The sequence below is a fragment of the Erpetoichthys calabaricus genome, chromosome 8, assembly GCF_900747795.2.
Source record: "Erpetoichthys calabaricus chromosome 8, fErpCal1.3, whole genome shotgun sequence".
Lineage (NCBI taxonomy): Eukaryota > Metazoa > Chordata > Cladistia > Polypteriformes > Polypteridae > Erpetoichthys > Erpetoichthys calabaricus.
In genome coordinates, this window is record NC_041401.2 from 38,769,522 (window position 1) to 38,797,322 (window position 27,801).

The following is a 27,801-nucleotide window of genomic DNA, read 5'->3' on the forward strand; positions in this document are numbered from 1 at the left end:
TCTGCAAGGTAAAGCATGTTCAGGAACCGCTCTGGATTCTTCAATTTCTCTTAAATTGTAGTGTTTGTGGCCACTTTGTGAAAGGCTCAGCGTGAATCTTGGTGGGCTATGTTGTAGTAGTGGATACATTTTGTTTTTGCTATGGGTGAGACTAGACCTGAAGGGGAAAGTTTTTATGACCCAAAGTTTTGGAGAAAAATAAAGTTCTAGTATTTGAACAGATTATTAGTATGGTTCAGGTTGGTATTCCTTATGTCTGTGGAGAAAGATCTATAGAGTCTGGCATGGGAAGGGGTGCAGGTGAGCTTATCAACAACTGAGACAAAAAATAATGGACTGGATTGCATTACACAGTGGAAAAAAAATTACATTAGGGGATGGAAGGGATTCTGATTTATCTGCTGCTGAGCAACATTACAGTGGACCAACTTCAAAATCTGTACAGTAGAGGCAGTAATAACACTGGTAGTGATTCAGAGGAAAATCTCTAAGATGCTTCCTGCGTCTTAAAAGGCCACTTTCTGCTGGAGCATATGAACTTTTAAAATCAAGTAATGTCCTTGTTGAAGAACTCTTTTAGTAACTGCTGACATCCACTATACTAATTCCCTACATCATTTTCAACACTTCATACCACTTAAACCTCCAGTTTTTTTAAATTGAAAAGGTCCATTTCCTTTGATCTTTCCCCATATCCCCATACCCCCATAGTCCCAGTATCTATCTGCTTACTCGCACTTCTCTGGGCTTGCTGTGGCACTGCTGTCTTTTTGTTTGTGTGTGTGTGTGTGTGTGTATAATACGGGTACCAGGACTGCACAGAGGACTCCAGAAGAGGCCTTACTAACGACTGAGTTGTATGGCTTAAGCTTGACTTGCATAGAACACATTGAGGTATGTAACCCAATATCACATTAACTTTCATAGCTGCTTCTGTACATGGCCTGGATGTTGACCGTGGGGAGTCCTTCTCATAAGAAGTACTTTTAAGGTTTCAGTTCCCCTATTGTGTATTTATATCTACTACAGACATTCCAAAAAGGAAGTAAAAATGTTAAAGTACGCATGTGTGGTGCGTTTTTTGTAACGACGACAGATATTTTTACTTCCAATAAAACCTGAGCTAGGGTACTTGTTACTTTAATCTCGCTACTAATGGATATTACTTATAAGACTTTACCTCCAACTCAAATTCAATTACAATGGATTTTATTTTTTTTAATATATACATTGATCAACAGGAAAAGGCACTCTGATGTTGAAATGAAACTGGATCTCTGCAAAGTGATTTAAAATAATTATAAAACACACAACAATTTGATTGCATAAGTTTTCATCTTTGTATTTCGTACATGCAGCAGTGACAGTTTTGAGTCTCTGTGAACCGGTCTCTATCAGCTTTGCACATCTGGATACTGATGTTTTTGGGTGGGGTAGGGGGTCTGGGTGAAACATTTCCCCCTATCCTGGGCAAAAGTACTCGGGCTTTGTCTGGTTACTTGGGGATTGTGAGTAAATTGCCTTTTTAAAGACTTGATAAAAATTCTCAATTGGATTGAGATCGGGACTCTGCCACTCCAAGACTTTAACCCTGTTGTTTTTAAGCCATTCCTGTGTAGTTTTTATTTGTACCTTTTTTACTGTGGGTTTCTTGCAGACTGCAGACCGGTTTTCCTGTTTGATTTCTGTGTATGTTAAAGCATTTATCTTACTCTCTACCTTCACAAGCCTTTCAAACCCTGCCCTAGAGAATCCTCTCCACAGAATAATGGTGCCACCACCATACTTCACAGTGGGGACGGTGGTATTTTTTCTTTAGTTTTGATTGGCAAAAAGAACAGTTTTGGTTTTATCAGACCAGAGTCGTCTTCCAGTTGACTTAAGAGTCCCTTGTACTTTTTTCTCCAACTCCAGCCCAGATATCGTGTTTCTGGTGGTTTTATAGGTTTTCTTCTTGTATTCTACTCGGGTTTCCCTTTTGCCACTCTTTCATTGGTAAAGCACCCTTCAAAAGTTACTGTCTCACCAGTCTTTTCCCCTGTAGCTTGTAACTCCTTTAAAGTTGGCATAGGTCTCCTGGTTGCCTCCCTCTTTTCTAAATGATTGATTTAAATTGATATTCAATGACTTTGGTATTTTCTTGCCTCTATTCCCTGACTTTTTCAGAATTGCTTGGTGTGTTCTTTGTCTTCATTGCGTAGGTTAGGCCTCAATACTGACTGACCACAAGTTTATACTGCACCAGTAAACCCTCGATTCTCCAAAGAATCGCAAATCCAAGAATGGCAATTACTTTCTGTTCCCTCCAATCTTTGTAGGGATGAAAAATCATGGAGGGTGGGAGCGTCCAGGGAAAGTTTTCATTCAATTAAATAAATATATTTGTACTAAAGCTGTTTCTTTTTGGAGCCGTGACTCCTTTGGTTCTGGTGTTTCAGAAGCGCGTCGTAGGCACCTTTTGTTCATTGTTTTTATCTATGCAGTCTCGTTTTTGTTTTTCTATGGGTATGTTGTTAGCTAGAAGTCGTTTGCTGTTAGGAATCATAATTGAACTTACTTTTAACACTGAATTACCTTGATGTGATTCAAGTAAGCCACACTGACAGCTGCCATACTGAGTGCTGGCACAGTGGATTAGAGCACACTGACTGGTGGCACTGTGTAGTGGAGTAGCTGCTGGTACTGTGGAGTGGAGAACACTGACTGCTGGCACCGTCCATAGTCACCACTACCTCAAGTTTAAATACATAGACACATATAGATAGACGGCGCATTCACTGTGTTTCCCAGTAGACACGAAACGTCAGCGCGTCAGCCTTATTGCGAGTGGCAAAAGTGCCATTTAAGCTAAAACAGATAGACGGGGAAACCGGGTTTTCTAATGAAAAAACTAACGTTTAAAACAGTATCGTTTACATACTGTTTTTTGGTGAATCATATAAATGCAATTTATATCCATTTATACACTAATAATGGCAATTTAAATAATTATTATTATTAAGTAATTCCTCCCATATAAGTAACATTTCGGGGACTGCCTTCTTTTATCTTCGAAACAATTCCAGACTTTGTCCTGTTCTTACGCAACACTGTATTGAAGTATTGGTTAATGCCCGAGTCGCCTCATGTATAGATTACTGTAATGCTATTCTATCTGGCATGCCACAAAAACTCATCCATCGCTTACAACTTCTTCAAAATTCTGCTGCCAGGATAATAACCTGCTGTTCTAAATCCACTGAACATATTACACCTATTCTCTCTCAACTTCACTGGCTCCCTGTTAATTACAGAATACAATACTAAATACCGCTCTTAACATTTAAAGCTCTCCACAACCTCACTGATCTCCTACAGACTTAAACTACGTCTTGCTCACTCAGAACCTGTAATTTTTGAGTATTCAGTCTGGCAATATGGTGCAGCCTTAGTTTGTGGAAGACAGACACAACTAAAGACATGAGCATAAAATGATGATTGTCAATTTCAAACGGTTTCCTCAATGTGCTCCTTGAGAAAAAACATCAAGTTTGAGAAATGTTAACAGCTAACAATCTACATAGTTAGTGACTAAATACGTTTAGCCAAAATGTTGTTTGGAGGCTCACTTGAGCACATAAATCCATAGCTTTGCTAGCTTAGCCTGGCTTAGCTAAAGTAAAGATTATAAAACGGGATTTTTCTAATGGCCAAATATAATAATAATTGTTCAGCCTTACCTATGAAATGAAATCCCCCGGTATCTGGTTTGGAGCGTACAGCGGTTTGTACAATCCCAAGAAGCACATTTATTCATTACTTCACTCCACAACAGTGCCACTCACAATATGGCGGCAACATTGACGTACGATTCTGCTGGTCATGAGGCATCGTCGTTCTATGTCTGTTTAAATATGTCACCATAGCAACTTGTTGGCGTGCACGCTTTACCTCAAGTTTAGTTTACAGGTTGTGTTGTTTGGGTGCCACCTACTGAGTCTGGGAAGCCGCTGGGTTTGACTCTGGGGCGCGGAGTCGCAGTGTGCGTGCGCTTTGGTGTGTCTGGCGTCCGTGCATATATACAACCTTTTGTTTAGTAATATAGATTAATTGAAACCACTTAACTACTGATGGGTGATCTCCATTGAACTAATTCTGTGACTTTTAAGGCCAATTGGCTGCACCAGTGAGGATTTGTGTGTGTCATATTAAAGTGGGTGAATGCTTGTGTGTTTTAATTAGTTTAGACCACTTTACAGAGATCTATTTTCACTTTGAGAAGGGTTTTTTTTTTTTTTTGTTTTTTTCCCCCTGTTGTTCAGTTACAAAAATGCCAAACTAAATTTCAATATTGTATACCAGTAAAATGCAAAAACTCCTAAGGGGGCAGATACCTTTTCATAGGCACTGTATTTTCCGTATTATACTGATCTGCTACTCTACCATTTAGGTTCAGAATGGCAGACCAGACACTTCCTTCAACATATCATAGTGAAGTTATTGCTTCCTCAGTGTACCTCTATAATCAATATAAAAACCAAACTTTATTCATATCTAATTTTATAAGCCATTTTTCATGAAAAATGTATTTATTTTTTAGGTGCATAACACTGTTGTGAATTTGTTCCTGAAAACAATGCAGAAGTATTCCACTGAGCCTGAAATAAAATCATCCATGGACCATTTGCAAGAGATGGTAAGATTAAATTTCTTTTTACTACTTCTTTCAGCTGCTCCCGTTAATGGTCGCCACAGCGGATCATCTTCCATATCTTTCTGTCCTCTGCATTTTGTTCTGTTACACCCATCACCTGCATGTCCTCTCTCACCACATCCATAAACCTTCTCTTAGGCCTTCCTCTTTTCCTCTTCCCTGGCAGCTCTATCCTTAGTATCCTTCTCCCAATATACCCAGCATCTCTCCTCTGCACATATCCAAACCAATGCAATCTCACCCCTCTGACTGTCTCCCAACCATCCAACTTGAGCTGACCCTCTAATGTACTCATTTCTAATCCTATCCATCCTCATCACACCCAATGCAAATCTTAGCATCTTTAACTCTGCCACCTACAGCTCTGTCTCCTGCTTTCTGGACAGTGCCACCGTCTCCAACCCATATAACATAGCTGGTCTCACTACCATCCTGTAGACCTTCCCTTTCACTCTTGCTGATACCAGTCTGTCACAAATCACTCCTGACACTCTTCTCCACCTATTCCACCCTGCCTGCACTCGTTTTCACCTCTCTTCCACAATCCCCATTACTCTGTACTGTTTATCCCAAGTATTTGAACTCATCCACCTTCGCCAACTCTACTCCTTGCATCCTCACCATTCCACTAACCTCCCTCTCATTCACACACATATATTCTGTCTTGTTCCTACTGACCTTCATTCCTCTGCTCTCTAGAGCATATCTCCACCTCTCCAGGGTCTCCTCAACCTGCTCCCTACTCTCTCTACAGATCACAATGTCATCAGCAAACATCATAGTCCATGGGGACTCCTGTCTAATCTCGTCTGTCAACCTGTCCTTCACCATTGCAAATAAGAAAGGGCTCAGAGCTGATCCCTGATGTAATCCCACCTCCACCTTGAATGCATCAGTCACTCCTACCGCAGACCTCACCACAGTCACATTTCCCGCGTACATATCCTGTACAACTCTTACTTACATCTCTGCCACTCCCGACTTCCTCATACAATACCGCAGCTCCTCTTGAGGCACCCTGTCATATGCTTTCTCCAGGTCCACAAAGATGCAATGCAACTCCTTCTGGCCTTCTCCATACTTCTCCATCAACATCCTAAGAGCAAACATCGCATCTGTGGTGCACTTTCTTGGAATGAAACCATATTGCTGCTCACTAATCATTACCTCCCTTCTTAACCTAGCTTCTACTACTCTTTCCCATAACTTCATGCTGTGGCTCATCAATTTTATCCTCCTGTAGTTAGTGCAGTCCTGTATATCCCCCTTATTCTTAAATATCCGCACCAGTACACTTCTTCTCCACTCCTCAGGCATCCTCTCACTTTCCAAGATTCCATTAAGCAATCTGGTTAAAAACTCCACTGCCATCTCTCCTAAACATCTCCATGCTTCTGTAGGTATGTCATCTGGACCAACGGCCTTTCCATTCTTCATCCTCTTCATAGCTGTCCTTCCTCCTTGTTAATCCGTTGCACTTCCTGATTCACTATCTTCACATCATCCAACCACTTCTCTCTCTTGTTCTCTTCATTCATAAGCCTCTCAAAGTACTCTTTCCATCTGCTCAACACTCTCCTCGCTTGTGAGTACGTTTCCATCTTTATTACGCTAACCTGCTGCACATCTTTCCCAGCTCAGTCCCTCTGTCTAGCCAATTGGTACAGGTCCTTTTCTCCCTCCTTTTGTGTCCAACCTTTCATACAACTCATCATACGCCTTTTCTTTAGCCTTCGCCACCTCTGTCTTCACCTTGTGCCCTATCTCCTAGTACTCTTGGTCTACTTTCTGCATCTCTGACTATCCCACTTCTTCTTTTGCCATCCTTTTCCTCTATACTCTCCTGTACTTCTCCATTCCACCACCAGGTTTCCTTTTCCTCCTTTCTCTGTCCAGATGTCACGCCAAGCACCCTTCTTGCTGTCACCCTTACTACATCTGCTGCAGTTGCCCAGCTGTCTGGTAACTCTTCACTACTACCCAGTGCCTGTCTCGCCTTCTCCCTAAACTCAACCTTGCAGTCTTCCTTTTTCAACTTCCACCATTTGATCCTTGGCTCTCTTCCTCTTCTTGATCTGTCATCCTACAGACCACCATCCTATGCTGCTTAACTTCACTTTACCCTGCCACTACTTTGCAGTCTTCAATCTCCTTCAGATTGACTCTTCTGCATAGGATGTAATCTACCTGTGTGCATCTTCCTCCACTCTTGAATGTCACCTTATGTTCCTCCCTCTTCTTAAAATACATATTCACCACAGCCATGCCCATCCTTTTGGCAAAATCCACTATCCTCTGACCTTCTTCATTCCTCTCCTTGACACCATACCTACCCATTTCCTCCTGGTCTCCACTGTTCCCTTCACCAACATGTCCATTGAAATCCGCTCCAATCACCACTTTCTGTCCCTTGGGTACACTGTTCATCACTTCATCCAACTCACTCCAAAAATCTTTTCATCCATTGCACACCCAACTTGCGGGGCATATGCACTAACATTCATCATTACACCTCCGATTTCCAGCTTCATAATCATTACTCTGTCGGACACTTTTTTTTTTCCACCTCCAGAACACTCTTGACATACGGTTCCTTCAGAATAACCCCTACTCCATTTCTTCTCCTATCCACACCATGATAGAACAATTTGTAACCACCTCCGATCCATCTGGCCTTACTCTCCTTCCATTTAGTCTCTTGTACGCGCAATATATCAACCTTCCTTCTTTCCATCATATTGGCTAACTTTCTTCCCTTACCAGTCATACTGCCAACATTCAAAGTTCCTACCCTCCGTTCCACTCTTTTTACCTTCCTCCTGCCTCCGGACACCACCTTCTTCTTCTACTTTTACCCGGAGCTCCACTGATCCAGTATGGAAATTTGTATTGTTGTCGCATATTGATTTGACTAAATTTTACACGGGATGCCCTTCCTGACGTAACCCTCCCCATTTATCTGGGCTTGGGACCGGCACGAAGAAACACACTGGTTTGTGCATCCCCTGTGGCTGGGTTAAAATGAAATTTAATTTTACTTTATTGAATACATTTATGTGGTTATTTTAATACATCTTGATCAACAGAACAGTTGGTGTGTCCAGATAATTCAGTTCACTACAAACGAGGGACTTATTTGCTTCATAGCTTTAATCTCCAAGTTTTCACCCATCAAAGTGCATTAGCAAGTTGATTTTCACTTCTCCCCAGTCTCTTGGGAGAGAGTTGTGCTTCCCAGAGATGTTGGTGGAAATGCTGGGGCAAACCCATAGCAAAGAAACTGTTAAGGTCATTTGAATGGGAACTGTCTTTCTCTAAATCTGTCTGGCTAGCCCAATCCTGGGGCTTTACACAGTGATGCAGTGATACGGCTTCATAGTGCAAACCTCCTTTGCCCAATTTCCAGGCATAGAAGAAGCATTGGTATATCCATAGACTCTGCCACATTGTCTTATGTTCTGCCACAGAGTAACCCCCAATGTTATGCTTAATGTAATGTTATTGGTTACTGTTATGAAATAAGTCCTATTTTCCCCTTTTGTGTTCCTTTGCAGTTGGACTGTTGTGGTGCCACAGACTTCACTGATTGGTTTAACACATCACTTGTCAACGTTGTTCCAGACAGTTGCTGCGTTGAAATGAAACACAACTGTGGATTTGATGTTGAAGTTAGTGGTGAAAAAAACATAAATATGCAAGTGAGTGCTACCATCCTTAGCCATAAGAACGTTTATTCTGCTCGGATTATGTGAGACCCAACCAGTGTTTTAGCTAAGAGAACCAGTGAACCTTTATTTAAATTGTCCACACATTTGGTCAGCCGCCTTCCCTCATGTTAAGTTGTGCAGACTGCATATTTGGTTCCCTGTGGTTTACTGTACCATGCTCCCAAAATGTATTCAGATCTTCACTTTTTGCTATGTTACAGCCTTGTGCAAAAATCATTTACAATTTTATCATCAGGCAACACTCCTTACCTTAGGATGACAAAGCAAATGTATTAAAAATAAACTGACTTCCCATTGATGCAAGTATTCATACCCTTTACTGAGTACTTTGTTGAAGTGCTTTAGGCACAAATTATAGCCTGGAGTCTCCTAGGGTCTGACGCTACAAGGTTCGCACACCAGGAAGTGGGGATTTCCTGACATTCTTCTCTGTATATCCCCTCAAGCTGTGTCAAGTTGGATGGAGATGGTCCATGTACAGCTATTTTCAGGTTTCTGTTAAGCTGTCCAATTGGGTTCAAATCTGGGCTCTGGTTTGACCACTCAAGGACATTTCCAGAGCCATTCCTGTCGTCGTCCTGTAGGAAGGTAAGGTCCAGAGCACTCTGAAACAGGTTTTTGTTAAGGATATCCATGTACTTTTGTGTTCATCTCACACATCTCTGGCTAATCTCCCAGTCCCTACTGCTGGAATAACAATCCTACAACATGATGCTCTTGTGGAATGGTATTGCATGAGTGATGAGTGAGGTACCTGGTTTCTTTTAGACAAGACACTAATATTGGTTTCAATCAGACCAGAGGATCCTTTTTCCTTCTGTCAGTCCTTTTAAAGTGCCTTTTTGCGAAGTCCAAGCGAGTGTGCGTGACTTTTTTTTTATGAGGAGAGGCTTCTGTCCGGACACTGTCAGAAAGCCCAGATCAGTGAAGTGTTGCAGTAATAGTTGTCCTTCTGGAAGGTTCTCCCATCACCACACAGATTCTATGGAGCTCAACCTGAGTGACCATTGAGCTCTTGGCCACCTCTTTTGCCATAACCCTACTAGTTGCTCATGTCATGGCTGTTCCACATATCATTCATTTAAGAATGTTTTGGAGTCCATTGTGGTTTTTTGGAACTTTCAGTGCTGCAGGAATTTTTGTACCCTTTTGTACCCTTGAGGCAGTCCTCCTCTTTAAGCTCTACAGGCAATCCCTTCAACCTTTTTTTTTTTTTTTAAATATCTTTTAATTTGCAAAAATTTCTAAAACAGTTTTTGCCTTGTCATTCTTGGGTATCGCATATTGCGTGGTGTTGGAGTGTTTTATGGGTTATGGGGAATTTAAATGCTAATGTAAAAGGCTATAATAATGTAGAAAACAAATGCGAGTCTGAATATTTTCTGTATCATTAATTTATAATAAAACTAGGGGGCTCAGCCCCTGCTCACTTTGCTCGTCAACCTGCAGATCTGCCGCTCGCATATGGGGATGCGGATGTACAATTTAAACAGATTATTTTCATGGGAATTGTTACATATGCATAAAAGAACTATTTTACATTACAGTGAGTAATTAACCATAGTAAAAAAAATTGTAAAACGTAATAAATTGAAAGAAAATTAATAATAATAATAATAATAATTCATTACATTTATATAGCGCTTTTCTCAGTACTCAAAGCGCTATCCACACAGGGAGGAACCGGGAAGCGAACCCACAATCTCCTTACTGCAAAGCAGAAGCACTACCATTGCGCCACCTGTGAGGACAAATTGTTTTGTGTTGCATTAGAGGTATTTGTTGCGTTATGCATTTTTGTTCTGTTTATTTTTATGTTAAGTTCAAAGCCACTTTTCGGTAAAACTTTTTGGCAATATCACATTGAATTTCTACTCTGTGTTTGGACTTGCATTGTGAAAACGTAACGTATAACTGCCCGTGAGTGAATATCGTTTTTCTCTCTAATAAATCGACTTTTTTGAATGTTTGTTCCTGTGATTTGTTAATTGTCATAGCAAACGCTATTCTAACGGGAAACTGTAAAAGTTTTAATACGAATGGCATATCAAGATCTCCTCCTTTGTCTAATGTTATCTGTGGAAGATGTACTACATTACCTTTCTTGTCGGCTGTTAAAATTTTACATGTCAGAATTGTTTGACCAATTTTGAATACAACTAATCTTTTCCTATTGATAGCCCATCACTCAGACATAAGTTATACAATAACATTACGATACATCCTTCTTTCAACAGTAATTCTGCCAGTGGAAGACCAGATGGTGTTAAAGGTTATAGGATTTTCTATGGGATATTGTAAGTTGATGTTTTCATCTTCCGCACCATCACCACCAACTTCTTCAGCATAGACTATTGATACGCGTGTAACCAATTTGCTGTGAAACTGATCAACAATTTTCGCATTAATTCGTTTCTCGGTGCTAGGATTTCCAGTGTACTCGTTTCTTTTGTTGATAACCCTTCGGGATGAAATTCTGTAAGATTTGGACAGGAGTCTTTTATTGGGAACTTAGTGAGGAAAACGTAAAATTTATAAGAAATGAGAGCACAGGAACTGTCTGACAAAAGCTTTCACACGAATGAGAGATGAGAGGACCGTGGGCATGGTTGAGAGGAGGGCAGGATTTGAAAAATTCTCTTGGCAATAGTCTCACCTATGGATTTTCTTCTACAATAGAGAGATTTGATTATTATATATGCAGTGTAAGTCCATTATATAAAAATGTTTGATCCTAAAGATTTTGAATACACAGATCAGCCACAATATTAAAATCACCTGCCTAAATTTGTGTAGGTCCCCCCCCCTTGTGCCACCAAGACAGGTCTGACCTGTCGAGCATGGACTCCACAAGAGCTCTGAAGGTGTCCTGTGGTATCTGGCACAGTGGTAGTACTGCTGCTTTGCAGTAAGGAGACTGTGGAAGATTGTGGGTTCGCTTCCCGGTTCCTCCCTGTGTGGACAGCACTTTGAGAAAAGCGCTATATAAATGTAATGAATTATTATTAAGATGCTAGCAGCAGATCCTTTACGTCATGTAAGATAGCGAGGTGCGGCCTCCATGGAAAAGACTTGTTTTTCCAGTTGGCTTGAGATCTGTGGAATCTGGAGTTTGTCATGTTCCTCAAGCCATTTTGGCACTCTAAACATTAAAAAAAATAGTACCTTTGCCATAGCTAATGACATCTGTGATGTAGAATCAAAAAAATGGTGGCAGACTTTGAGTTGACTTTTATGTGGCATGTTGTAACATTGTTGTCTATCTTTCTGCTTTAGGGGTGTGTGGTTAAACTGCAGAACTGGATTCAAGACCACCACCTCCTGATTGGTGGAGTTGGAGTGGGGCTTGGCATCACACATGTAAGTACCTGATCAGTTCATTCTTTTATTTTTATATATCCGCTCAGCCTCTTTGTCACACCTTGTGTAAGGTAGCATACAAGGTTGCCATCTGTGTAACCCCCAAGAACCGTCACTTAATGTCACTTAAACGGATGAATTTGTAGAAATACACAAACAGGTGTACCTTTTTATCTTAATGGCACTCAACACAGAATGTTGCATTATTGCAATAGTTTTTTATATAGTGCCTTTCACATTCTAGCAATATTTATAGAAGGTTTCACTCTTAAAATGGTGTGGTGTTTTTAAATAGTCCTTTTCAGAGTGCATCATCACAAGGGACTAATGTAACCAAGACGAGCAGTCAGGTTGTGATGAATGAAGTTTAGTGCCTTATGAGAGCCATGCTTAAAACTAAAGAGAAGCGCTAAACACGTGCGAGTGACCCTCTAATAACCATCCTTTTGATAAAGGACCGCTTGAAAGGTTAGTGATGTTTAGTTAACTAAAAGTGGTGGGAATTCAGAGCGTGATCTGTCAGTGGGTGCAAAATTGGCTCCAACACACAGGAATTAAAGGGTTATGGTGAGGGCAACCTTTTCAGAATCAGAACATAAATTTGACAAACGCGTGGAGACCATTCAGTCCATCATGCCCGTTTTTGTTTAGCTAACAGCTACAGTAAGTTGTCCCAATATCTCCTCCAGATTCTCCTTACAAGGTTTCTGCCTCGAGTACATGTCTCGCCAGTTTGTTCTAGAGTTTTACAACTCTTTGCATAAAGAAACCCTACCTGCCTTCAGCCGTAAAATGCACTCCTCCCAGCACCCCCACCCTCAATTTCACCAGTGTCCTTGAGTACTTGATTCACCCTTAGGGTGACAAGTTCAGCATTGTTAAAAGTGGTGTCCCTTGGGGCCCAGTGCTGGAGCTGACGCGCTTTTTAAATACACAAAACAATCTGGACAAGAATATCATCAATAAGTCGGTTAAGTTTGCAGATACCACCCAACTACTTGTAGGTACAAGGGCAGATAATGGGCAATCGGTCAAATCATTACAGAGGGGTTTGAGCAGGTTTGTGGCAGATGAAATTTAATGTAATGTATTATGTGTAGGAAGTAAAAATTTTCGGTTTGAAAACACAATGGGAGGTCTGAAACTCGAAAGGACCTTGGGAGTCCTAGTGGGCTCACTAATATACACATCCACACAGTGTAGAGCAGTGATCAAGAACACTAAAGGTTTTACATTGTGTGTAGTGCAAGTCAAAAGCTTTATAACACACCTAGTGAGGCCTTGCCTAGAGTACTGCGTCCAGATTTTGTCTCCGTGTTACTAAAAAGACAAAGCAGCACTAGAGTCCAGAGGAGAGCCACTAGGCTGATTCCAGGACTGAGCTTTGGGGAAAAGACTGCAGCAAACAAATTAGGAGGGGACATGAATATAATGTTTAAAATTTATGAAAGGACTCTGTACAGTGGATCCCACTTATTACTTGAACTTTTTTTTTTTCCTCGTTTTGGGCCAAAAAAACATTTTCTGAAAAGCACACAAACCAATGGTTTCCACATAATAATCAACACCTCTATAACAAACAAGCCGTCCCCCACTGCCCAACCCGCGTAGTAGTGAAACAGGACAAACTTTAAAAATCAATGAACAAACTGGTAACACTAGCTAAGCGGAGGCAAGGTCCGCTCCAAAACGTGGCCATAGGTAGAGCGATTCGAACAGAAGCTGGTGCATGATCGAGGAGGGCCCTGCCCGGCTCCCCACTCCTGATGTCACGCTCCCCCCCTCCCCACAGCCGGTATCTCGAATTTAACACGAATAAATCGCTGCTGCAAGGAGTGATACTTAGCGCAATAAGAGAAGTCGGAAAATCAACCGGAATGTTCAAGCAAATTATAGAAAAAAAAATACCTGATCTTCCATTAAGTAGTTCTCTTGTGAAAAGTAGACACCGACTGATGTCACTTTGTTCCATGAGCCTCTACTGTATGTGAATTTCCATATCTTTGTCTCCTCACTCATAAGCTGAAAGACACTTTCTGGAATAACAGCTTGAAGTAGTTGAGTGGCTGGTAATCCGTAGTGTCCACTAGCACGCTGCGTCATTTGAAGTCTGGTAGCCAGCTTGCCTCCCACAGATCTGTATGTGGGTGGTCCTCCCAGGTGAACGTTGACCGGCTCGTCGGCTACACGTGTTTAGCACTACGATCTGCTGATGCAGGTACTCGACTTTCGTTTTCGATCTTCAGATCACTTGCATCAAGATCGGAGTCCAATAAGTCAGTCCAATTCAGTAAATATACAAAAAGTCGTCCACGGCATGTTTTTACTTTGCACATTCGCTTCGCGTTCTCACCAGATATCGATGCCATTTTAGATGTTTACTTTTCGCTACTCATGCATGCACAGGGATTCGAGGTCAAATCAGCAAAGTTCATTTCCCTTCTAGCAAAGAGTCAAACTATTTTGTAACAGTGAGTTTTGTCAACGTTTTAGAGCGGATTTACCGCCCCCTAACCATGGATGTTGATGTTAGTCCACCTTCACCCATGTGTGTCGACACCAGTCCACTCCCACCTCCAAAGTGTTAACTGTGCATCAGGAACATGGGACAGGGCTGAAAACTTAGGTGCAGATTTTGTACACATGTTTGGCTTTTCTTAATGCAAAGAACTACAGACACTTGGAATAACTGACCAAGTAGAGCAGGACTTTAGAGGCCTTCGCATCCCAACTTGACTTTATTTTGGACAATCGGTGCATAGGATGGAGGACTTTGTTGGGCTGAGTGGCTGGCCTGTGCTTCTCACAGTTGTATTAATCCATTTTGTCGTTCCCCACCCCAGATTGTTGGAATGACTGTTTGCTGTATTTTGCTGCATCAGCTGAAAGAAGAATATGAAGGCATGCGCTAAGGGCGGTGGAGATGCTGTCTCTCATCTGAACACGGACACGTCCATAGATCTTCCCATTGCTTACAAACTGACTACAAAGCAGACTTTTTTTTTTTTTTGTCCCTCCATATAAATTGGTTTCCCTTGGACAGTTTCTAAAGGGTCTTTTATAAAACATAAATGAAGTGACCAGATTCGGCTCCCAAGTGTGGCACTTAGCTGTGTAATGGCATTGTCTTTTAGAAGATTTGTTTTTCTTTAATCACTTTACAGAGTGTGGCTTAAAGGAGATTTTTCACTTTTCTTTAGCCCAAATGTAGCTGACTGGCCGTTTTTTCTCTTTTATTTTAAAACTCTTCTTTTAACGCTTAGCTGTGCCCTCCTCTTGATGATCCTGTGACCCATATCCTGGCCTGTGCTGATGGAGGAAGCTGAAATTCCATCATTATCTCTGCAAGAAATGAGCTGGTGGGGCGGGGGGGACCCATTTTTAGTGTTCCTTGAATCCGCACCAGGCCAAATGCAGACGCTCGGGCGTGTTTGTGGTCCATTCTGCTGTTTCAATCTCCAAATTTGGAAATCTGGAGAAGCAAAAAAAAAAAAAAAACGGCAGTGGAGCAAATCTTGAGCACTTGGGTCATGCGTCTTCAAATAATCTGGCCATATTGAGTAAAATAAAAGATAAACCCTTAATGTTTTCAATTGCTATGCTGGAAATCCTGTTTCCTGTGTCAAGCTGTTATTGTTGAACCAGTCTGTCCATTTTTTTTTTTTTTTTTCTTTTATTAAGTCTGCTCTATCCCGAAGTTATAAACATCTTTCCAGTCCAATAAAGCTGTGAGTGCGATTTCTATTTTGTCTCTCCTCCTTTGCTGACCCTGCAGCCCACCTCGGTCCTCCCTGAGGTTCTGCACTCTGTCTGCTGCCACCACTGACTGTAATTACCTGAGTGAAGCCAAGAACAGGCAACAAGAGCGTAAGCGTACGGCTGATCAGGAGGATTCCGATGCCAGAGTAGCACCGACTTCTCTGCACATCTAGCTGAGGTACATTTGGCCAACAATTTATAGTAAAACGGCCACCAACGGGAATAAGGGAGGCTGATGTCTGTGGGGGTCCATACTGCACCAACTGAAAGTGGATGGGGTAGGGCACAACGTAAAATACATTGTCTAGTGAGTTAGGTTGTGCCCGGGTATAGGAATGGCCACTTGATGAAGCAAGAAAATTTGTGGTGCCAAGCAGGAGAGACCCACAAGGCATAAAAGAAATGCTCTTCAGTGTGCTTCCCATTAAACAGCTAAGGTTTGTGGTGCTGGTGTGCCAATGTCCCAGTGGTAGCAGACCTCTGTCCGGTGGGTTGCTCTCATCTGGGAGGCGCAGAAGGGATGGGGGGGGTCAGTTCCTCTCACTGGGTGACTTCTTGGCACTGTGAGGAAAAGAAGATGACGGTGAGCGACTGCACTCCCCCTCATCCTGAAGCGTTATCACAAACCTTGACAAAGCCTGCGAGGAGGTCCTCCGATGTGCCTGCAAGACAAGGTACAGTACATCTCATTAGTGAACAGAAAGTCTCTTTAATGCCAAAATGAAAGCCACTAAAGTTATTACAGGTCAAATACCGCAGTGACAATTTTCAGAATAATGGCTACTTTTTTGTTGGGCTGGACAAACTTTCATACAGCATCTTGTTAGAGTTATACATTTCATTAAAATTGAATTCTGTTTCAGTGGAATTCATGTTTTTAACCAAAAATGGCCACCGTTACTAATGCATTGCAAAAATACTTTGGACTGCACCTGCACTTCCGCCAAATCCTGAAATGAGAGAGAGTTGCTTGTCCAACCAAAGGAAAGTGACCGTCTGTTAACTTTCCAGTCTCGGCGTAAGTGTAGGAGAGACATCACTCCACACACTCGGCCGAATGCTGCATCCACTTAGGTAGTTATGTTGTGTGTGGATACCGTACTGTTAGTTTTTCATCGCGCTTCTCAGTTTTCTTTGCAATGAACAAAAAAAAAAGTGAGAAAGGGCGTCCATTTACACTAAAAGAAATAAAAATGAACAATACTGGCAGAAGTTGATTCTGGAATGAAGAAAAATGTCGTACCTTCAACACTGTAGAAAAACAAATTGACAAGATCAGGCATTGGGATCTGAATGGGGAAAAAATGTAGAAGTGCGTTTGGATTTCTATTAAAAAAAAAAAATTCATTTTCAAATAAAACTTTTTTGCAGTTTAAGACGTTTTTTTTTGGTTATGTGGGTATTGTCGAGTTTTGGTCACAAAGTTAGTTGCACAGGAGGCAGAAAGGTGAGTCCAGGCAGGGTGTTAAACGTTGTAAAGGTTGTATGTCAAGCATGTTACATGGTAAGACTCAGCAGAGCAGCTGTTAGAGATGGCAAATCACTGGCGACCCCCCAGTCATGATGTTATACGTATTTTTCCTCATATTTTTATGGTCCCATGAATTTCATTCCAACAGGACTCCACCTGTACAAATATAGAAACCGAAACAATTGATTTAAGAATTCCCCCCTTTTAGTCCACCTCTGGCAGCCTTGACAGACTCGACTGCTCCAACTCTCTCCGCTTTGCAGGGCTGACGATCCTGAGTGAGCAGCCTTTACGACGACCAGCCACAAATTCTCAATTGGACTGACATCTCTGCCCAAGAGATGCAAGTGGGGCCCTACTCTTTGGGAAATTGCTAAAATGCTTCTCCTATTCCCAAGTTAGGAATCTACAAACTTCAGCGGGAGTTAGGAGAGCTGATGAGCTGTGCTCACTTGGTAAGAGCTGCCAGAAGATGGCTTTGAGGTGGAGATCAGCTTGAATATCCCGGGATTGGCTGAATGTTTTGGAAATGCTGGGCACCAATGAACTCGTAAAAATATATCGAGTTGACAGCGGTGGAATCATTATTACAAATGCTGTATGTTTTATGATTAGTACATCATCATCAATCAAAGGCAGGATCACTGTATTAACACGCAGCTGGTCATGGATGCAAACCAGCATCGTTCTGTGAAGGCAGGCTGGGCTTAATGGGTGACTGATGGCAAAATGAACTCTGCATTCTACAAACCTCTGGAACAATGAAGTGCCACTTTAGAAGCCTGGGAGGGCTCAGGAAGGCAGCGGAGACTCGCAAAATATAAGTGGGGTGTGATGGTTGGATGCATGATGCATTGTTTGTTCACAGAAGATGATCGGGATCACCACTTGCAGCAATAGCTGTAGTTATTTTTAGTACAAGTTATGTTATGAGGCGTTTTCTGTGATCATAATGGCAGGAAGGCGACTGTTCTCCAAGAATGGCTGTGGCTCGTTCTTTGTTAATTAAACTGGCTTATGTCTCATTTGGGGGGGGTGTGTGTCTTGGTCTCCCCATCTTGGTACTCATTACATTACAGAATATGGCAACAATTGCGTGCAGCCTAGCGCGATATCCTACCTTATGTTTTTTCTTCTTTTACTGTAGTTAGAGTTAGGAAGCTATGAAATGTCACAATTATCACTTTGTGGCAGGGGGAGCCATATATCATGACATCAGTTTAAAGCACAAACTTGTACTGCTGAGTAGGATGCTTCATTACTACTCCTGTGTTCCTCCGAGGTAGGACTAATTCTTATCCTAGACTAACTTTTAGGGCAGTTACTAGAAGCAATGCGCAGACACTTGATAAACACCGGCCAATCCCAGACATTAATGTTGCTTTAAAGTCATCCCCATGTCGTTGTAGCTTTATGCTTGGGGTCTTTGTCTTGCTGGAAAACCAATCTTCTCCCAAAGTGTGGACTGCACCAAGTTCTCCTTCAGGATTTCCCTGCAATCATTTAACCTCTACAAGCCTTCCAGGAGGGCCTGCTGCTGATACCACAGTGCTTCATGGTGGGGATGGCGTGTTTGATAATGTACAGCATTCAAGTACAGTATAGTCTGCCTGAAAAGCTCAACTTGAAAACAACCCCCATTAGTCATGTCACATCGTCCACACGAGTTAACGGTTTACTTGTCATGGATGTTTTGATATGGTTTGCTGTTGAACTGCAATGGCCCCCTACTGTGACTGTTGAATCATAAACTTTCTTACATCCTTTTTACATGAAAACATGAGGTTAAAATTTTTTGGCAGCCCCTATAAAACACCTGTTAAGTAACATTTAACAAAATATCATGTTTGGGTGGAATACTCCTTGAAAATGGGGAAAGTGTACCCAGGAACCACCACAATGTAATGACTGAACATTCGAGCCAACATCTTCACATGGTTAGGGGTGTGTGGCCATATTGGACACCAGACTGGTACCATCAATGGTCCACTGCAGGGCACACGCTCCGCACTGGCAGATTTGCAGTGGTGTACAATTCATATTGAGGGAGATCGCATTTTCCACTGCTCAGCAGGCAGTTACCACTGGCGTAATGGCTTATTTGTGTCCTGTCATTCAGATCTTATTCTAAATATTATTTCTGGTACCACTTTGGATGAAATTGCTTGCTCATTCTAATTCATTGAAACAATTAATTCAAATGTCTAGATCAGGGGTGTCCAACTCCAGTCCTGGAGTGCCGCAGTGGCTGCAGGTTTTCATTCTAACCATCTTCTTCATTAGTTTTTGCTAATTAACTTCTTTTGCCTTAATTTTAATTAACTTGATTCAGGCCCCTTAGTTGTTTCTTTTTCTTTAATTAGCTGCCAAAAAATGAGACACAAAACAGGGTGCCACATGACCAGCTCAGCTGTGCCCATCACACAATATCTGAAAATAAAGAAAGGTGAAGGTCTCATAAGGTTGATCTCTCAGGTCCCCAAAACATTTTGACAATGTTCTTAGAAAAAAGAGAAACAGTTATGGAAATGTCTGCTGTGTCAGACTGAGAGCAGCAACAAGCCATAGAATTAAATAACGAGTTTAATTAACAGCAAGAATTATATTTTCATTAAGAGACTGGTTGGAGTTTGAAGGCCCAATTTAGCTGGTCAACTGTTGACTTGTTTCACATTTGATTTCTGTTTGGCTGTCATTTAATGAAGAAAAGAATGAATTCAGAGCACTGAATCCTTAAAAAACAGGGCTATTAAAATGAAGGGAAAAAGAAGTTAATTAGCGGTGAAAACTGGTCACTGATTAGGAAAAGGGTTAGAATGAAAACCTGCAGCCACTGCGGCCCTCCAGGCCAGTAGTTGGCCACCCCTTGTCTAGATGGTTTGAACCAGAATTCACTCCACAGCCTTCAGGATTCAGCAGGGCATCACTGATGGTACCCTTTTTTTAAAGTCCTCTGCTAAAGCGAACGGCCACTGCTCTTGAGCAAGCTGGGGCTCCTCCTGGTTCATTTGCCAGATTTCAACAACGAAACAATCAAAACCCCCAAGGCCTATCCAAGATTTGCATGCATAAGCATTCTGTTTAATTACTTCTGGGACATCTGAAGTGAGGGTATCTTGAAGTTCTATATATCAAGAGAAGTGGCCAGGAACACATTCTTTATAATTAACAAAAGGTCTAATGGGTTCATCTATCCATTTTCAAACTTGTGGAGCCTGGGCAGCGACTACCAGCTGGCAGTGCTCATCCTGGTAGCATTGGATGGAGCACCAGTCTGTCACATGGTCCACACGGAGCACAGTTTACTAATTACCAGTGACATGCACATTTTTGGAATATGGGAGGAAAGTAAGATTGCCTGGTGAAAACCTCACACAGACGGACATCAAGAGAACACACAAACCCCACACAGGATCCTGGGAGTCATGATATCAATTAGCTGAACTGGGAAATAGCCAGCAAAGTAGTCACCGAGTGTGAAACCAGTACATGGATATGCAGTGGAATCCACAGCAAACTAGATTGTTCAAACAGATTTTCCATACAATTGTTTCTTTATTAAAATACAAGTTTAAAAAATCGTATTAAAATTAAACACAAACATGTATAAAACAGACTACTTACACAAATGCTCTAATTTTCCAGCTGTTAAGAAGATCGGTTAATAAATATCATCTTTTCAAGTCTGATTTTATTGTCCTTTGTAAATTAGCTATACTGGCATCCAGTGCAGCAAGTCCGTTTCTGAAGTCCTGCTCGTCACGAGTATTAAACGTCGTTGCAGATCCCATACTCCAGTCAGACTTGGCACAATCGAATTCCATGACTGAACGAGCAGAGTTAATAATGGATGCCGTACTTCTATACTTTGGTCCTTGGTTTATTGTTTGTAAAGCAGAGTTCGGAAAGTATTTTTTTACCAGGTGGTCTTTAGTGTCTGTTATTTTCTCTTCTTCACTAGTTCTGGTACCAAGTGATTCAGCAAGTGTATTGAATTTCTCAAAATTGGACAAAACTACAGGATTATTTGACCTTTGTAGATTTATAAATGCACTCGGTGAGGTCTTGCCATCGTTTTGAGGCTGCCTATCTAAAGCACCGCTGTTACAATCAATTGTTTTTCGACCAGACGATGTGGTTGATGCTTTCATTGCTGCGTCATTTGTTAGCTTTGCAGTACTAAAAACTGGAAGATGTGCTGCCTCATGAACCTTCCCTTGTTCATTCAAAGAAACACTACCCTTATGTTCAAACTCTGAAAGAAATTTGGAAGTAAACTCTTGACTTGGTGACCTTCTGGCTGTTAAAACTGCAAAATCATTTTCCTTTGAATTTGAAAGTGAGGGTTTAAAACCATGATTATAATTTTCTAGTGACACTACGTCTAATTTGTCTGAGAAGCCCTCATCGGTTTGTAAAGAACTATGATGCTCCACCATCAATGTGTCAAAGTATTTTTTAACCATGCCTCTCACAGGATTTAAAGCAGGGTCTTCTATGGGCTGACTTTCAAATTGTTCCAGGAGCGTCTGGGTGAGACGTGAGGCTGTTTTCAGTTTGTTGTTGTCCACACCAAGTTCTGAAATGAGCCTGACCATGCTTTCCTGTACATTCCTGTGAAAACAGACAGCAATTTCAATTAAAAGAAGGGTGACACACACACAGCAAAAATACTCAAGAGATTTATGGTGCTTCAATATAAAAATTAGAAACATTAATAGTAAAAGAATAGGTTTTGGTAATTTGTAACTCCATATTTTTCACACTTGTTGTACATATTCATATGCTGCAGAAAGTTGTGTTGTTAAGCAAAGCTGTATTTATTTAAATTATAATAAAAAATATGAATTTAAATATTTTAAAAAGTCACGCTTAGTTTACAGTCAATAGCAGTGAGACACCATAAGAAATTTAATACAAAAGCATAAAATCCATCAAATTCATCCATTTTGAACTGGCAAACATTTCAGTCTTGCAAATAATGCCTTCAGTATTTTGGTGATATTTGTATTAAAACAACATTTGAAATAATTTTTAAACACAGATTCTTGGCACCATCCTTTCAGACAGTAGGACACACACTCTTACTGCTGTTGGCAGTTACTGATGTGGGTGAAGTTTTCATTGAAACAGCAGCCCATGAAAAGGTTTCAGTGTCACCACCTGAAGTGCTGTGGGCTAGAATATCATGAATAACCCGAATGCTAAACAGGCTCTTTTACTGTTTATAATTACAGCTAATCTTTCAGCTAAGTGCACATACCTTGGCTATGGGAAAAAAAAGACAAAAAAAGGGAAATTTCTATAGTTTTCACTGTTGGCAAAGCATGATGGCAACTTGAGCATTTTCAAAGTAAAATCTCAGTCACCGAAACCGTGAAGGTAAAAGTTTCTTACGTGGGTAGATAAGGTGAACTGGGAAACCAGAGTTGTTTAATAAAAGTGTAAGATCCTCACACATATAAATTACATTTTTGTGAAAACAATGTGGATAAGCACTTTTCCGATATATATGTAACCTCAAGACATGAATCAGTATGTAGGAACATTTTTGGGTTCAGAGTGGGCATATTTTCTGGGTTTTTATGACTTTTATTTCACATTTCTTCTAGCACCCCATTGGCTGCAGCTGCCAGTAGCGGCGTGGCTTGGTGGGGGGATGGACAGTGCAATGTAAGTTATATGGGGCAAATTAATTTTGCCACAATTGTGGAAGAAAATAACTTGGATTTTAATAACACCAAACCTACCCCCATATTGAGAAAAGTTCATCTTCATTCCTAATATTGTGAGCCTCTTCAGTACGCGAGCAACTCTCCACTCTAGTGTTTAGATCTGGACTGTGCATGTGCCCAAAACATTAACATTTATATGTTACTTACATAAAAGCCAGATCGAATGTTATTTACCTTGATTTATTTACTTACTTCCTACAGCGTAAAGTCACAAGTAGACTGCAGAGCTTCCCGTGTACATATACAAAGTACAGCGACGGCAAAAGTGTGATGTGCATTCTTTCTCCGATGTAGAACCGTCGTCATCATCTGAGTTCACCCGTTATAGCGCGTCTTTATGTGAAGACAGCAGTGTCAGATGGGGGGGGGGGGGGGGGAAAGTGAATGCGACTGAGAGAATAAAACTGAATAAAAAAAAAAAACAAAGCTAACCTTTACAAGTATCATACATTTACACCAGCTGTTACAGACTGAAATCAAATGTATGTTTTTATTCTAAAATAGTAAGAATAAGAGCAGCTCACTTCTCAAAACGGACTCGTCTGTGGTCAAACTCATGAAGTTTTGATTACCAGTCAACAGTTGATACCGTTGCGCCACCGAATCGGTCGTATCAAAAGGGTGTCAATGTCACACCCTAACGCGGGTTCTTTTTCTGCAGTTATATTCTTGAACAGAAGTGCACTTGTTCTGTTATATTTGTACCTTCTGTGAAAGTGTTTATTTGATATTTGGACTTCAGGCTTCACACATTATACACTTCATGTCTACATTTTGTCAGTTATTACTAAAACATGAAAAACATTTCTGTTTTAACAATGTGTTTACATAGATTGTTGTAGACACGAAATACACATGAAATGCATGTGTTCCAAATAATGATCTAGTATTTATAAAAGGTGTAATTTTGCTTGACTTCTCACTCTATACAACTCTAAGCAACTGACACGCAGGTAAACAGACTTGAGCTGAGAAAACTGTGCGGCGGTGGGGGGGGGGGGGAATGTGATAGTAGGCTGCTTGCTGCTTATTGACACATTTACAGGACAAGAGACAATGATGGAGAGGTGCGAAGAGATTTAAGGTGGGATGGATCTACGATTTTTTTCGTAGGCTTTGGTAATTCTAGTGTTAAAGATCTCAGACATGGATCCAACCCCAAAAAAACGTTTCCAACATGGTCTTCTTTCATGAGGGTAAACCCCACTGTCTTTTGGGGTTTCCTGAAAATGCCACGTTTTACTTCAATGATATTCTCAATTTAGGTCAACATATTTGCCAACTTTACTGAGAGCAGCCTATGCAACATCTCACCTTCCCTTTACTAGTTGTCAAGAAGGTTTTCAAGAAACCTCCTTCTCCATGCTCTCACCAAATTTCTCTCACAAGTGGGCCTTCACTTTGACCACTGCTGCAGATGCTACCTTTTGGCCTGCTTGCACTTTTCAGTCATCCTGGGGGACTCTCCTGCTAACACTGCACAGAAAGCCTCTTCAACCCAACAGCTTATCACTGATATCCATCTAAACATCAGACACCAAGACAGCCATTTTAATCTCCTTAGTGCTAGACCCAAGCGTCACTCAGGCTGTGAAGACAGTGTTAAAAGCGTTAGTCCCGAGTGTCACTCGGGCAACTGTTTAGACGTATCTTGCGTAAGCGTTAGAAAAGAAGGATTTCTCGTGCTGTAAAAGTGCTAACACCGTTAGTCCCGAGCATTACTTGGGCAATGGTATAGGCGTGTCTTATGTAAACATCAGGCCTGAGCGTTACCCAGGCAAGTGGTGTAGATGTGTCTTCTCCTAATCTCATAAGCATCTCATAAGAAATGTTTTTCAGCAGCCCAGGTATGGCATGCTCTTGACAGTAATACGAACAGTGATTTTGAAGACTCGCTCATTACCAGTGGTGATGAAGTGAATCTGTCTTCAGGCAGTGAAAAAACAGACAGTGAAACTGAAAGCATTTCTGATTAATCTGAAAGTGACGCTCATGTTTAGGTTTCTTTTGTCACTGCTTTAAATAAACCAGCATCATCTTGTTTTGATTTAGTGAAACAGCCAGGAATAAAAGTGAATGTTGATAGCCAAGATCCATTTACTTACTTGAAGTCATTTCTTTATAACGACATGATCGAAAGAACTGTTGAGACAAACCGTTATGCAGTATATAACAGTTCTTCTGTTCAAAGATATACTACAAAAAAACATTTTTTGGTAGTATATACAGTACTAGCAAAATACCCGCGCTTCGCAGCGGAGAAGTAGTGTGTTAAAGAAGTTATGAAAAAGAAAAGGAAACATTTTAAAAATAACGTAACATGATTGTCAATGTAATTGTCGTGGGCTTATTTTAGCATTGAGAGTAAATTTGGTGATTGTAAAGAGTTTAATTTATGATTGCAAATGTTGTGTATGAGAAATGCACATTTTTAGGCAGGGAGCCAGCCACGTGGTAGTTGCGCGGACAGTGGCCATGCGGAAAAAGGAAGGGGGACCAGGGGTGGCCCTTGTGCGTTTCTGCCATGAAATAAATAGTCTGTTAACAGAAATAAGGAATGAAACCGCCAAAAGGAGAGGTCAGTTCCAAAAGTTCCTTGCTGCATAATGGTGAGAACCGCCAAAAAGAAGACGCTATTTTCGAACGTTTGTTACTGGGCATGGCATGTAATGAAACATACTTAACGTTTGTAAGTACAGTGTAAAGGATGAGCATGGGAAATTTGGGCTTCCTACGTATATTGGAAGTCACAGAAATAGTGAAGAGGGGTTTCCCCTATCTACAGTGCATCCGGAAAGTATTCACAGCGCATCACTTTTTCCACATTTTGTTATGTTACAGCGTTATTCCAAAATGGATTAAATTCATTTTTTTCCTCACAATTCTACACACAACACCCCATAATGACAACATGAAAAAAGTTTACTTGAGGTTTTTGCAAATTTATTAAAAATAAAAAAAACTGAGAAATCCCATGTACATAAGTATTCACAGCCTTTGCTCAATACTTTGTCGATGCACCTTTGGCAGCAATTACAGCCTCAAGTCTTTTTGAATATGATGCCACAAACTTGGCACACCTATCCTTGGCCAGTTTCACCCATTCCTCTTTACAGCACCTCTCAAGCTCCATCAGGTTGGATGGGAAGCATCGGTGCACAGCCATTTTAAGATCTCTCCAGAGATGTTCGATCGGATTCAAGTCTGGGCTCTGACTGGGCCACTCAAGGACATTCACAGAGTTGTCCTGAAGCCACTCCTTTGATATCTTGGCTATGTGCTTAGGGTCGTTGTCCTGCTGAAAGATGAACCGTCGCCCCAGTCTGAGGTCAAGAGCACTCTGGAGCAGGTTTTCATCCAGGATGTCTCTGTACATTGCTGCAGTCATCTTTCCCTTTATCCTGACTAGTCTCCCAGTCCCTGCCGCTGAAAAACATCCCCACAGCATGATGCTGCCACCACCATGCTTCACTGTAGCGATGGTATTGGCCTGGTGATAAGTGGTGCCTGGTTTCCTCCAAATGTGACACCTGGCATTCACACCAAAGAGTTCAATCTTTGTCTCATCAGACCAGAGAATTTTCTTTCTCATGGTCTGAGAGTCCTTCAGGTGCATTTTGGCAAACTCCAGGCGGGCTGCCATGTGCCTTTTACTAAGGAGTGGCTTCCGTCTGGCCACTCTACCATACAGGCCTGATTGGTGGATTGCTGCAGAGATGGTTGTCCTTCTGGAAGGTTCTCCTCTCTTCACAGAGGACCTTTGGAGCTCTGACAGAGTGACCATCGGGTTCTTGGTCACCTCCCTGATTAAGGCCCTTCTCCACTGATCGCTCAGTTTAGATTGCCGGCCAGCTGTAAGAAGAGTCCTGGTGGTTTCCAACTTCTTCCACTTACGGATGATGGAGGCCACTGTACTCATTGGGACCTTCAAAGCAGCAGAAATTTTTCTGTAACCTTCCCCAGATTTGTGCCTTGAGACAATCCTGTCTCGGAGGTCTACAGACAATTCCTTTGACTTCATGCTTGTATGTGCTCTGACATGAACTGTCAACTGTGGGACCTTATATAGACAGGTGTGTGCCTTTTCAAATCATGTCCAGTCAACTGAATTTACCACAGGTGGACTCCAATTAAGCTGCAGAAACATCTCAAGGATGATCAGGGGAAACAGGATGCACCTGAGCTCAATTTTTAGCTTCATGGCAAAGGCTGTGAATACTTATGTACATGTGCTTTCTCAATTTTTTTATTTTTAATAAATTTGCAAAAACCTCAAGTAAACTTTTTCACGTTGTCATTATGTGGGGTTGTGTGTAGAATTCTGAGGAAAAAAATTAATTTAATCCATTTTGGAATAAGGCTGTAACATAACAAAATATGGAAAAAGTGATGCGCTGTGAATACTTTCCGGATGCACTGTATATATACAGTTTAGGGGGTACACCCATTTCCCCTTCTTGGGTATTGCAATAGGACATGAAACATAACTAACTTTTGTAAGTACACCGCGAGGAATGAGCACACAAAATTTCCCACCTATATGGAATTAGTGATGAGTCAGTGAGGGCTATGCCTTTTATATGTATAGATTAGCATCATTATTCATTTCATATTATTAATCATTATTATTATTAGTATCATTATACTTTCTACACTTTTGACTTTCTACTTCTAAAATTACAAAGTACAAACGCATTTTTGCACATTTTACAGTAGAAAGAGTAGATTTAATAAAAATGTCATTTTTCAAGCCAAAAAATGCAATGCTTTTTTTATGTTTTTATAAGAACAATGAGGAGGTTAAAGTAAATTTAATTTGTAGAGTGTTAATATTTCATGTTTTCAGGATATACTCAATAATTTACATGTTGCTATTGCAGCAAACAGTGCTAAAAGTAGTTAATTTCTCAAAAACATGGAGTTTCTTTGCCTGCACTGGGGGAAATCCTGGAAAAAATGTAACTTGTATGACCTCTAGTGGCAGAAACATTATTTCTGAATTACACTGTAACAACGTTGAAGCTAATATGAAAATGTAGTTGTGCACAGGTGCCA

The 27,801-nt window shown here is 41.1% G+C and overlaps 2 protein-coding genes across 4 annotated transcripts in view; one reads left to right on the forward strand and one right to left on the reverse strand.

Annotated features, from left to right (window-relative positions):
* LOC114656513 (CD63 antigen-like) overlaps positions 1-15,580 on the forward strand; it is a 29,453-nt gene extending 13,873 nt beyond the window's left edge. Inside the window, exons 4-7 of the mRNA XM_028808165.2 lie at positions 4,580-4,675; positions 8,248-8,391; positions 11,698-11,781; positions 14,625-15,580. Coding sequence (XP_028663998.2) covers positions 4,580-4,675; positions 8,248-8,391; positions 11,698-11,781; positions 14,625-14,693 — 393 coding nt within the window. The 3' untranslated portion in view covers positions 14,694-15,580. The remainder of the gene's footprint in view (positions 1-4,579; positions 4,676-8,247; positions 8,392-11,697; positions 11,782-14,624) is intronic.
* Positions 15,581-20,546: 4,966 nt separating this feature from the next.
* ccdc14 (coiled-coil domain containing 14) overlaps positions 20,547-27,801 on the reverse strand; it is a 37,992-nt gene continuing 30,737 nt past the window's right edge. For all 3 annotated transcript variants that reach the window (XM_028806475.2, XM_051931002.1, XM_051931001.1), the window contains one exon: positions 20,547-21,625. In XM_028806475.2, the coding sequence (XP_028662308.2) occupies positions 20,683-21,625 (943 nt within the window). In that variant the 3' untranslated portion in view covers positions 20,547-20,682. The remainder of the gene's footprint in view (positions 21,626-27,801) is intronic.